Source organism: Balaenoptera acutorostrata, chromosome X (assembly GCF_949987535.1).
Source record: "Balaenoptera acutorostrata chromosome X, mBalAcu1.1, whole genome shotgun sequence".
NCBI lineage: Eukaryota > Metazoa > Chordata > Mammalia > Artiodactyla > Balaenopteridae > Balaenoptera > Balaenoptera acutorostrata.
The window spans coordinates 65,119,173-65,132,427 of NC_080085.1; the positions used below are offsets into that span (position 1 = coordinate 65,119,173).

General features: G+C 38.3%; 1 protein-coding gene across 1 annotated transcript in view; it reads right to left on the minus strand.

Annotated features, from left to right (window-relative positions):
• ABCB7 (ATP binding cassette subfamily B member 7) overlaps positions 1–13,255 on the minus strand; it is a 150,756-nt gene that overhangs the window by 16,084 nt on the left and 121,417 nt on the right. The window contains exon 13 of the mRNA XM_057537985.1: positions 2,272–2,443. Coding sequence (XP_057393968.1) covers positions 2,272–2,443 — 172 coding nt within the window. The remainder of the gene's footprint in view (positions 1–2,271; positions 2,444–13,255) is intronic.

Consider the following 13,255-nt stretch of genomic DNA (forward strand, 5'->3'; position numbering starts at 1 on the left):
ATTTCTTAACATAAAAAAGTACCATTCAGCCAGTATTCTTAAAGACTTTTTTTTTTTGACAGAAAGCTATTATTTTCACAGCACTCTTCAAAGTTAAGGCTACAGACTAGGACCTCTTATTTCACCTTAGTTATTTGCTATAGGACTCTAGCATAGCAGAATTTTAAAACAGAAAGGAAACAGAAGCCCAGAAAGGTTAAGTAATTTGCTCAAGGTCACAGGCAAGTTCTAGCAAAATCTGCTAGAACTGACTAATTACCCCCAACTAATTCCCAGTCCAATGCTCTTCCTTTCACAATGTACAAACCCATAATTATTCTTAAATTTATTCTAGAGAAAATAAAGCAATCTTTCTTTCTCCACTGGGACTCCTGCAGGTCTAAGGCCATCAATCTTACATAAAACTATGGTTGAAAGTACAAAAGATGGTGCTTTGCTGAATATGTCCCTTTTGGCTTCTTTTCTTGTTCATTATCCATTAATTTATCAATGTCTGAAAAAACTTGTACTTTTTAGCATCAGTAACCTGTTCAGAAAACAAGCCCTACCTGTTGATTATCTGGTACACAAGTATTATTTCACTTTTATCTGTTCTTCAATTATTATCTTCAACTGGTAAGAGGGGCTCCTTATGTCTAATATTAGTGAATACGTTTATATTCATACTATCCACACTCTTCCTCATTTTGTAAGTTCAAAATTCTCCTATCAAGACAGGCAGTATGCCAGAACAATCTGCTTACCCACCTAGCAACTCAGCAGCAGAAAGCTCCAAAAAGAACTAGATACTCAGAGGAAGAACTAGTTTTCACATGTTTCCCAAATTTCAAGTGGAAACCAACCCAGTTTCAATTCTATTCAATAGAATTTGGAAAAGAAACATTTGTTTGTTCTCTACCGAAATTATTTGCATAGGTGCTAAATAATATATTGCTCATTTTGAGAGGCCTGGTTGTAAGGCAATGGGTATTAGGTAAGAATAAAATTTCGTTAAACATTCCTACCCCCAAAGGCATGCAGAGAGGAACAAAATGATTGAAAAATGGGATGCAGCATAGCTAACTGAAGCAAAGTCATGTTTGAGAGGGCTAGTCTGTATTAAGTGACAAATTGGGGATCTCCAGAATTAGCCCAATGGATAAATAATCTGGGGTGTGGGCTAGTTTATTGGAAAGTCCTATGAAGAGCAATGGTAAAGTATAAAGGTGGACTGGAATGAAGCAGGCATCTTATACTATCAGGTAATGACTAAATAGCTATTACAAACCAACTAAACTTGAAAATAATCTTTGCTTAGTATTTTCTAAACCTAGATCAAAACTTTCTAATAGACTGCAAATTCCTTGAGAGTAGGTCCCTTGATGCTTCATCTTTTTAACTCTCAAATCATTTAGCACAGCTGCTTGCACATTGCATGTACCTAATCAATGTTGTGAATAACTGAAGCCAGCTTACAATGAAGAGGAACAGGGATTCATTAAAATTCATGTGGAGTATTCTTCATTCTTTTTCCTTACCCTCATCCCTAATCTATACATTTCCTCCCCAAACTAAACTAGAATGAAGAGTAAATGTAAAGGATGCAGTATGTTTATGAGTTACATTAATACTTTCAGGCATTAGATATCATTATACTTTTAGAATTCAAATAATTTAGGGCAAAGAAACATTTTTATGTATCCTCAAAAAAATTCAGTCATTTTAGGATGATCCATTATTAAACAGAGTAATCATCTCATAATTAAACACTTAAAATGTGCAAGCCCTAAAATTTACTTGGCCACTGAACCAACAAAGACATGAAAATGAAGTTCGCTGTAAGGAAGTATAAGTATAAGGAGGTCTAAAGTATTGAAAACATCCCATAATGATCTAGGAAATTATGAGGAGATACACTATTTACTATCAAATTTCTTGTCCCTACTCTTACTTCTTTCCCATGTGAATAATGACCTTGGCTTACCTTTAATATTAAGATTACGGATAATAAGTTAGCACTGATCTCAACATGTATCAGTAACTTACTATTAAGCACTTACAGTGTTTGCAGCTGCAAGTGAAAAGAAAAGAGACTTGCATGATTTGAGAACAGTTACTTCTAGCAAGCTGAATTGTTTACAGTGACAGGCAGGAAACTGGGGAATTTGTCAAAAGAGACTGGATGAGCACTATGTTTGTACTTTGTCTTTACATTTTCTAGTAAATGGCCCTGACAAATTAAAGTGTGGAGGGAGTATGTAAGTGGGGGCCAGATCTAAAATCTTTGATTACCTGAAAGCTTGAGTCCTCGTTCCCCTACTTGGGTGTCATATCCATGTGGCATTCGAAGAATTGCATCATGGAGTCCAGCTAATTTTGCCACTGCATACACTTCCTCTGGTGAAGCATTGATGTTTCCATATAAGAGGTTGTAGTAAATGGTATTATGGAAGAGGACAGCATCCTGGAGCAGATTTATATATACACAGATAGACATGCATGTTCATATTTAACAATTCAAAGAATAGTAAAGACATAAAGGCATAAAAAGTAAAACATTATAACTCCTTTTATCACCCCCACATGCCTGCTCCATTTCCTTTCCCAGAGCTAATCACTGTGAACAATTTGTTGTGTATTATCCTAGACTTTTTCTGATGCATTTATGTGCCTAAACAAACACTTTTTTTTCCAACAGAAGTGGGGCCATACTATATATATTCGTTTGTAAGTTGCTTTTTTCACTTAACACAACCTGGAGATTGTTCATGTCAGTAACAGAAACCTACCTCATTCTTTTCAACAGTTGTGTGATACTAAGAATATATCATATTTATCTTATCCATTCCTCTACTGATGGATATTAATTAAAACTTCTGCTACTATAAACAATGTTGAAATAAAATATCATTGTATATGACTTATGTACACCCATGCATTTCTGTAAGAAGGATTCCTAGAAGCACACTGATGAGTTAAAAGGTAAGCATATGTTTATCCTTTGATAGAAATTGCCCAACTATCTTCCAAAAACGCTCCAACAGCATATATGCCAACCAACAGTGTACGAGGGTGCCAGGTCTCCATATCCTCAACAATGCTGGATATTAATAAGTTTTAGTTGTTGCTACTTTTAAAGGTAAAATGTGCTTTTTGTTTAAATTAGTATTTCCCTAATTACTAATGAAGCCGAATATATTTTTATATGTTTCTCAGAAGCTTTTAAATTGGACTTAAAACACAGAAAACAAAGAATTTATGCGCTATAGATTTTTGAGAAAGTTCACTGCAATCATTCATTTGATATTTCAACTTATTCTGACATGGAATACTAAAGCTAAATTACTTAAAATGAGCATCCACCTCCCACTTCTCTTTCAGTATCCAACAGTTGGAAGGTAACAGTAAGATGAAATAAAATGATTCCATTCATTAACATTAACCAGTACCCTCAATTAATTAAGATCTTCTTTAATATCATAATCAGCCCCAGAGTTACAGATATTATTTCAAATCACTTTAATAATTTTTATACCTATTACTAATATAAAATTTTCTTGTATTGAGATGGTAGTTAAAACTAATGAGTTTAAAGTTCTACTTAAACTTTAAGTAGAACTTCAGAAAATACTTATTTTAAAATATTTTACATTTAGAAAAGAAGTTAACAAACAAATGCTAACTGGAAATGTTGAAAATACAAAATATGGGGCATTGAGAAGACAGCGGAGGAGTGAGATGTGGAGATCACCTTCGCCCCACAAATACATCAAAAATACATCTACATGTGGAACAACTCCTACAGAACACACACTGAACGCAGGCAGAAGATGTCAGACTTCCCAAAAGGCAAGAAACTCCCCACGTACCTGGATAGGGAAAAAGAAAAAAGAAAAAACAGAGACAAAAGAATAGGGATGGGACCTGCACCTCTGGGAGGGAAAGTTGAAGGAGGAAAGGTTTCCACACACTAGGAAACCCCTTCACTGGCAGAGACGGGGTGTAGGAGGGAGAGGGAAGCTTCAGAGCCATGGAGGAGAGCGCATCAACTGGGATGCAGAGGGCAAAGTGGAGAGATTCTGGCACAGAGGATCGGTGCCAACCAGCACTCACCAGCCTGAGAGGCTTGTCTGCTCACCCACCGGGGCGGTGGGGGCTGGGAGCTGAGGCTCAGGCTTCGGAGGTCAGATCCCAGGGACATGACTGGGGTTGGCTGTGTGAACACAGCTTGAAGGGGGCTAGTGCACCATAGCTAGCCAGGAGGGAGTCCGGGAAAAAGTCTGGAACTGCCTAAGAGGCAAGAGACCATTGTTTCAGGGTGCGTGAGGAGAGGGGATTCAGAGCACCACCTAAACAAGCTCCAGAGACGGGCACGAGCCGTGGCTATTAGCGCGGACCCCAGAGAGGGGCATGACATGCTAAGGTTGCTGCTGCATCCACCAAGAAGCCAGTGTGCAAGCACAGGTCACTATCCACACTTCCCAGGAGCCCGTGCAGCCCACCACTGCCAGGGTCCCGAGATCCAGGGACAACTTACCCAGGAAAACACACGGCAAGCCTCAGGCTGTTGCAACGTCACGCTGGCCTCTGCCGCTGCAGACTCACCACGCATTGCGTACCCCTCCCTCGCCCCAGCCTGAGTGAGCCAGAACCCCCTATCATGCTACTACTTTAACCTCGTCCTGTCTGGGTGGGGAACAGATGCCCTCAGGCGACCTACACACAGAGGAGGGCCAAATCCAAAGCTGAATGCCAGGAGCTGTGCGAACAAAGAAGAGAAAGGGAAATTTCTCCCAGCAGCCTCAGAAGCAGTGGATTAAATCTCCACAATCAACTTGATGTATGCTGCATCTGTGGAATACCTAAATAAACAACGAATCATCCCAAAACTGAGGCGGTGGACTTTGAGAGCAACTGTAGACTGGGGTTTGCTTTCTGCATCTAATTTGTATCTGGTTTTATGTTTATCTGAGTTTAGTTTCTAGAGCTTACTATCATTGGTAGAGTTGTTTATTGATCTGGTTGCTCTCTTTCTTTTTTTAAATATATATATATATATTTTTTTCCTTTTTCTCTTTTTATGACTGTGTATGTGTATGCTTCTTTGTGTGATTTGGTCTGGACAGCTTTGCTTTTACAATTTGTTCTAGGGTTCTGCCTGTCCGTTTTTCTTGTTTTGTTTTGTTTTTAGTATAGTTTTTAGCACTTGTTATCACTGGTGGATTTGTTTTTTGGCTTGGTTGCTCTCTTCCTTCTTTCTTTCTTTTTCTTTATATTACTTTTTTTTTTTTTAAAGGATTTTCTTATTTATTTATTTATTTATTTATTTATTTTTGGCTGTGTTGGGTCTTCGGTTCGTGCGAGGGCTTTCTCCAGTTGCGGCAAGCGGGGGCCACTCTTCATCGCGGTGCGGGGACCGCTCTTCATCGCGGTGCGCGGGCCTTTCTCTATCGCGGCCCCTCCCGTCGCGGGGCACAGGCTCCAGACGCGCAGGCTCAGCAATTGTGGCTCACGGGCCCAGCTGCTCCGTGGCATGTGGGATCTTCCCAGACCAGGGCTCGAACCCGTGTCCCCTGCATTAGCAGGCAGATTCTCAACCACTGCGCCACCAGGGAAGCCCTATATTACTTTTTTATTTCTTTATTTTTAATACTTTATAAAATTTTTTATTTTAATAAGTTTATTTTATTTTATTTTTGTTTCTTTTTTTCCCTCCCTTTTCTTATGAGCTGTGTGGCTGACAGGGTCTTGGTGCTCCAGCTGGTTGTCAGGCCTGACCCTCTGAGGTGGGAGAGCCAAGTTCAGGACATTGGTCCACCAGAGACCTCCCAGCTCCATGTACTATCAAACCGCGAAAGCTCTCCTAGAGATCTCCATCTCAACTCTAAGACCCAACTCCATTCAACGACCAGCAAGCTACAGTGCTGGACACCCTAGGCCAATCAACTAGTAAGACAGGAACACAACCCCATCCATTAGCACAGAGGCTGCCTAAAATCAAAATAAGTTCAAAGACCCCCAAAACACACGACTGGACGTGGTCCTTCCCACCAGAAAGATCCAGACTCATCCACCAGAACACAGGCAACAGTCCCTTCCAACAGGAAGCCTACACAACCCACTGAACCAACCTTACCCAATGCGGGCAGACAACAAAAACAACGGGAACTACAAACCTGCAGCCTGCAAAAAGGAGACCCCAAAAACAGTAAGTTAAGGAAATGAGAAGACAGAGAAATACACAGCAGATGAAGGAGCAAGGTAAAAACCCAAGAGGCCAAACAAATGAATAGGAAATAGGCACTCTATCTGAAAAAGAATTCAGAGTAATGATGGTAAAGATAATCAAAAAACTTGGAAATAGAATGGAGAAAATACAAGAAACGTTTAACAAGGACCTAGAAGAACTAAAGAGCAAACAACAATGATGAACAACAAAATAAATGAAACAAAAAATTCTCTAGAAGGAATCAATAGCAGAGTAACTGAGGCAGAAGAACAGATAAGTGACCTGGAAGATGAAATAGTGGAAATAACTACTGCAGAGCAGAATAAAGAAAAAAGAATGAAAAGAATTGAGGACAGTCTCAGAGACCTCTGGGACAACACTGAATGCACGAACATTCGAATTATAGGGATCCCAGAAGAAGAAGAGAAAAAAATAGGGACTGAGAAAATATTTGAAGAGATTACAGTTGAAAACTTCCGAAATATGGGAAAGGAAGTAGTCAATCAAGTCCAGGAACTGCACAGAGTCCCACACAGCATAAATCCAAGGAGAAACATGCCTAGACACATATTAATCACACTATAAAAAATTAAATATAAAGAAAAACTATTAAAAGCAACACCGGAAAAGCAACAAATAACATACAAGGGAATCCCCATAAGGTTAACAACTGATCTTTCAGCAGAAACTCTGCAAGTCAGAAAGGAATGGCAGGACATATTTAAAGTCATGAAAGGGAAAAACCTACAACCAAGATTACTCTGCCCAGCAAGGATCTCATTCAGATTCGAAGGAGAAATTAAAACATTCACAGAAGCAAAAGCTAAGAGAATGCAGAACCACCAAACCAGCTTTACAACAAATGCTAAAGGAACTTCTCCAGGCAGGAAACACAAGAGAAGGAAAAGACCTACAAAAACAAACCCGAAACAATTAAGAAAATGGTAATAGGAACATATATATCGATAACTACCATAAATGTAAATGGATTAGATGCACCAATCAAAAGACAGACTGATTGAATGGATACAAAAACAAGACCAGTATATATGCTGTCTACAAGGGACCCACTTCAGACATACGGACACACAGACTGAAAGTGAGGGGATGGAAAAAGATATTCCATGCAAATGGAAATCAAAAGAAAGCTGGAGTAGTAACTGTCATATCAGACAAAATGGACTTTATTTTTTAATTTTTTAAAAATATCTTTATTGGAGTATAATTGCTTTACAATGGTGTTAGTTTCTTCTTTATAACGAAGTAAACCAGCTATATATATATATATATATATATATATATATATATATATATATATATATATATCCCCATATCTCTTCCATCTCCCTCCCTCCCACCCTCCCTATCCCACCCCTCTAGGTGGTCACAGAGCACCGAGCCCATCTCCCTGTGCTGTGCGGCTGCTTCCCACTAGCTACCTAGTTTACATTTGGTAGTGTATATATGTCCATGACACTCTCTCACTTTCTCCCAGCTTACCCTTCGCCCTCCCCATGTCCTCAGGTCCATTCTCTAGTAGGTCTGCATATTTATTCCCATCCTGTCCCTAGGTTATTCACACCCATTTTTTCTCTTTTAGATTCCATATATGTGTGGTAGCATATGTTATTCGTTTTTCTCTTTCTGACTTACTTCACTCTGTATCACAGACTCTAGGTCCATCCACCTCACTACAAATAATTCAATTTCATTTCTTTTTATGGCTGAGTAATATGCCATTGTATATATGTGCCAAATCTTCTTTATCCATTCATCTGTCGATGGACACTTGGGTTGCTTCCAGGTCCTGCCTATTGTAAACAGAGATGCAATAAACATTGTGGTACATGACTCTTTTGGAATTATGGTTTTCTCAGGGTATATGCCCAGTAATGGGATTGCTGGGTCGTATGGTAGTTCTATTTTTAGTTTTTGAAGGAAACTACATACTGTTCTCCATACTGGCTGTATCAATTTACATTCCCCCCAAGAGTGCAAGAAGGTTCCCTTTTCTCCACACCCTCTCCAGCATTTATTGTTTATAGAATTATTCATGATGGCCATTCTGACTGGTGTGAGGTGATGCCTCATTGTAGTTTGCATTTACATTTCTCTAATGATTAGTGATGTTGAGCATCCTTTCATGTATTTGTTGGCAATTTGTATATCTTCTTTGGCACAATGTCTACTTAGGTCTTCTGCCCATTTTTGGATTGGGTTGTTTGTTTTATTGATACTGAGCTGCATGAGCTACTTGTATATTTCAGAGATTAATTCGTTGTCAGTTGCTTCATTTGCAAATATTTTCTCCCATTTTGAGGGTTGTCTTTTCTTCTTATGCTTTCCTTTGCTGTGCAAAAGCTTTTAAGTTTCATTAGGTCCCATTTGTTTATTTTTGTTTTTATGTCCATTTCTCTAGGAGGTGGGTGAAAAAGTATCTTGCTGTGATGTATGTCACAGAGTGTTCTGCCTATGTTTTCCTCCAAGGGTTTTATAGTGTCTGGCCTTACATCTAGGTCTTTAACCCATTTTGACTTTATTTTCGTGTATGGTGTTAGGGAGTGTTCTAATTTCATTCTTTTACATGTAGCTCTCCAGTTTTCCCAGCACCACTTACTGAAGAGGCTCTTTTCTACATTGTATATTCTTGCCTCCTTTATCAAAGATAAGGTGACTATATGTGTGTGGGTTTATCTCTGAGATTTCTATCCTGTTCCACTGATCTATATTTTTGTTTCTGTGCGAGTACCATACTGTCTTGATTACTGTAGCTTTGTAGTATATTCTTAAGTCAGGGAGCCTGATTCCTCCAGCTCTGTTGTTCTTTCTGAAGATTGCTTTGGCTATTCGGGGTCTTTTGTGTTTCCATACAAATTGTGAAATTTTTTGTTCTAGTTCTGTGAAAAATGCCAGTGGCAGTTTGATAGGGATTGCATTCGAATCTGTAGATTGCACTGGGGAGTACAGTCATGTTCACAATGTTGATTCTTCCAATCCAAGAACATGGTATATCTCTCCATCTGTTTGTACCATCTTTAATTTCTTTCATCAGTGTCTTATAATTTTCTGCATACAGGTCTTTTGTCTCATTAGGTAGGTTTATTCCTAGGTATTTTACTCTTTTTGTTGCAGTGGTAAATGGCAGTGCTTCCTTAATTTCTCTTTCAGATTTTTCATCATTAGTGTATAGGAATGCATTAATTTTGTATCCTGCTACTTTACCAAACTCATTGATTAGCTCTAGTAGTTTTCTGGTAGCATCTTTAGGCTTCTCTAAAGATGAAGCCTAAAGTTCTAAGAGAACTTTAGAACTCTCTGCAAACAGTGACAGCTTTACTTCTTCTTTTCCGATTTGGATTCCTTGTATTTCTCTTTCTTCTCTGATTTCTGTGGATAAACCTTCCAAAACAATGCTCAATAATAGTGGTGAGGTCGGGCAACCTTGTCTTGTTCCTGATCTTAGTGGAAATGGTTTCACTTTTTCACCATTGTGGATGATGTTGGCTGTGGGTTTGTCATATATGGCCTTTATTAGGTTGAGAAAAGTTCCCTCTATGCCTACTTTCTGGAGGGTTTTTATCATAAATGGGTGCTGAATTTTGTCGAAAACTTTTTCTGCATCTATTGAGATGATCATATGGTTTTTATTCTTCAATTTGTTAATATGATGTATCACACTGACTGATTTGCGTATATTGAAGAATCCTTGCATTCCTGAGATAAATCCCACTTGATCATGGTGTATGATCCTTTTAATGTACTGTTGGATTCTGTTTGCTAGTATTTTGTTCAGGATTTTTGCATGTATGTTCATCAGTGATATTGGCCTGTAGTTTTCTTTCTTTGTGACATCTTTGTCTGGTTTTGGTATCAGGGTAATGGTGGCCTCATAGAATGAGTTTCGGAGTGTTTCTCCCTCAGCTATACTTTGGAACAGTTAGAGAAGGATAGCTGTTAGCTCTTCTCTAAATATTTCATAGAATTCGCCTGTGAAGCCATCCGGTCCTGGACTTTTGCCTGTTGGAAGATTTTAAATCACAGTTTCAATTTCAGTGCCTGTGATTGGTCTGTGAATATTTTCTATTCCTTCCTGGTTCAGTATCGGAAGGTTGTGCTTTTCTAAAATTTTGTCCATTTCTTCCAGGTTGTCCATTTTATTGGCATATAGTGGCTTGTAGTAATCTCTCATGATCCTTTGTGTTTCTGCAGTGTCAGTGGTTACTTCTCCTTTTTCATTTCTAATTCTATTGATTTGAGTCTTCCCCCTTTTTTCTTGATGAGTCTGGTTAATGGTTTATCAATTTATCTTCCCAAAGAACCAGCTTTTAGCTTTACTGATCTTTGATACTGTTTTCTTTATTTTTTTCATTTATTTCTGATCTGATCTTTATGATTTCCTTCCTTCTGCTAACTTTGGGGTTTTTTTTTTGTTTTTCTTTCTTTAATTGCTTTAGGTGTAAGCTTAGGTTGTTTATTTGAGATGTTTCTTGTTTCTTAAGGTAGGATTGCATTGCTATAAACTTCTCTCTTAGAACTGCTTTTACTGTATCCCACAGGTTTTGGGTCACTCTGTTTTCATTGTCATTTGATTCTAGGTATTTTTTGATTTCCTCTTTGATTTCTTCAGTGATCTCTTGGTTATTAAGTGGTGTATTGCTTAGCCTCCATGTGTTTGTATGTTTTATAGATTTTTTCCCGCAACTGATACCTAGTCTCATAGAATTGTGGTTGGAAAAGACACTTGATACGATTTCAAATATCTGAAGTTTACCAAGGCTTGATTTGTGACCCAGTATATGATCTATCCTGGAGAATGTTCCATGAGCACTTGAGAAGAAAGTGTATTCTGTTGTTTTTGGATGGAATATCCTATAAATATCAATTAAGTCCATTCTGTTTAATGTGTCATTTAAAGCTTGTGTTTCCTTATATATTTTCATTTTGGATGATCTCTCCATTGGTGACAGTAGGGTGTTAAAGTCCCCTACTATGATTGTGTTACTGTTGATTTCCCCTTTTATGGCTGTTAGCTCTTCCCTTATGTATTGAGGTGCTCCTATGTTGGGTGCATAAAGATTTACAATTGTTATATATTCTTCTTGGATCGATTCCTTGATCATTATGTAGTGTCCTTCTTTGTCTCTTGTAATAGTCTTTATTTTAAAGCCTCTTTTGTCTGATATGAGAATTGCTACTCCAGCTTTCTTTTGATTTCCATTTGCATGGAATATCTTTTTCCATATCCTCACTTTCAGTCTGTTATGTGTCCCTATGTCTGAAGTGGGCCTCTTGTAGACAGCATATGTACAGGTCTTGTTTTTGTATCCATTCAGCCAGTCTATGTCTTTTGGTTGGAGGATTTAATCCATTTACATTTAAGGTAATTATCGATATGTATGTTCCTATTACCATTTTCTTAATTGTTTCGGGTTTGTTATTGTAGATCTTTTCCTTCTCTTGTGTTTCCTGCCTAGAGAAGTTCCTTTAGCATTTGTTGTAAAGCTGGTTTGGTGGTGGTGAATTCTCTTAGTTTTTGCTTGTTTGTAAAGGTTTTAATTTCTCCGTCGAATCTGAATGAGATCCTTGCTGGATAGAGTAATCTTGGGTGTAGGTTTTTCCCTTTCATCACTTTAAATACGTCCTGCCACTCCCTTCTGGCTTGCAGACTTTTTGCGGAAATATCAGCTGTTAACCTTATGGGGATACCCTTGTATGTTATATATTGCTTTTCCCTTGTTGCTTTTAATATTTTTTCTTTGTATTTAATTTTTGCTAGTTTGATTAATATATGTCTTGGTGTGTTTCTCCTTGGATTTATCCTGTTTGGGAGTCTCTGTGCTTCCTGGACTTGATTAACTATTTCCTTTCCCATATTAGGATAGTTTTCAACTATAATCTCTTCAAATATTTTCTCAGTCCCTTTTTATTTCTCTTCTTCTTCTAGGACCCCTATAATTCGAATGTTGGTGCGTTTAATGTTGTCCAAGAGGTCTCTGAGACTGTCCTGAATTCTTTTCATTCTTTTATCTTTATTCTGCTCTGCGGTAGTTAGTTCCACTATTTTATCTTCCAGGTCACTTATCCGTTCTTCTGCCTCAGTTATCCTGCTATTGATTCCTTCTAGAGAATTTTGTATTTATTGTGTTGTTCATCATTGTTGTTTGCTCTTTAGTTCTTCTAGGTCCTTGTTAAACGTTCTTGTATTTTCTCCATTCTATTTCCAAGATTTTGGATCTTTACTATCATTACTCTGAATTCTTTCCAGGTAGACTGCCTATTTCCTCTTCATTTGCTTGGTCTGGTGTGTTTTTACCTCACTCCTTCATCTGCTGTGCGTTTGTTTGTCTTCTCATTTTGCTTAACTTACTGTATTTGGGGTCTCCTTTTTGCAGGCTACAAGTCTGTAGTGCCCATTGTTTTTGGTATCTGCCCCTAGTGGCTAAGGTTGGTTCAGTGGGTTGTGTAGGCTTCCTGGTGGAGGGGACTAGTGCCTGTGTTCTGATGGATGAAGCTGGATCTTGTCTTTCTCATGTGGAGGTCTGCGTCTGGTGGTGTGTTTTGGGGTGTCTGTGACCTTATTATGTTTTTAGGCAGCACCTCTGCTAATGGGTGGGTTTGTGTTCCTGTCTTGCTAGTTGTTTGGCATAGTGTATCCAGCATGTAGCTTGCTGGTCATTGAGTGGAGGTGGGTCTTGGCGTTGAGATGGAGATCTCTGAGAGAGCTTTCGCTGTTTGATATTATGTGGAGCTGGGAGGTCTCTGGTGGACCAATGTCCTGAACTCGGCTCTCCCACCTCAGAGGCACAGGCCTGACACCTGGCTGGAGCACCAAGATCCTGTCATCCGCAAGGTTCAGAATAAAAGGAAGAAAAAAATGAAAGAAAGAAAGAAAGAAAAAAATAATAAAATAAAATAAAGTTATTAAAATAAAAAATAATTATTAAAAATTAAAAAATTAAAAGGTAATTAAAAAAGGAAACAAAGACACAAGATAGCAACCAAAACAAAAAACAAATCCACCAATGATAAGAAAAAATTACAAACTGT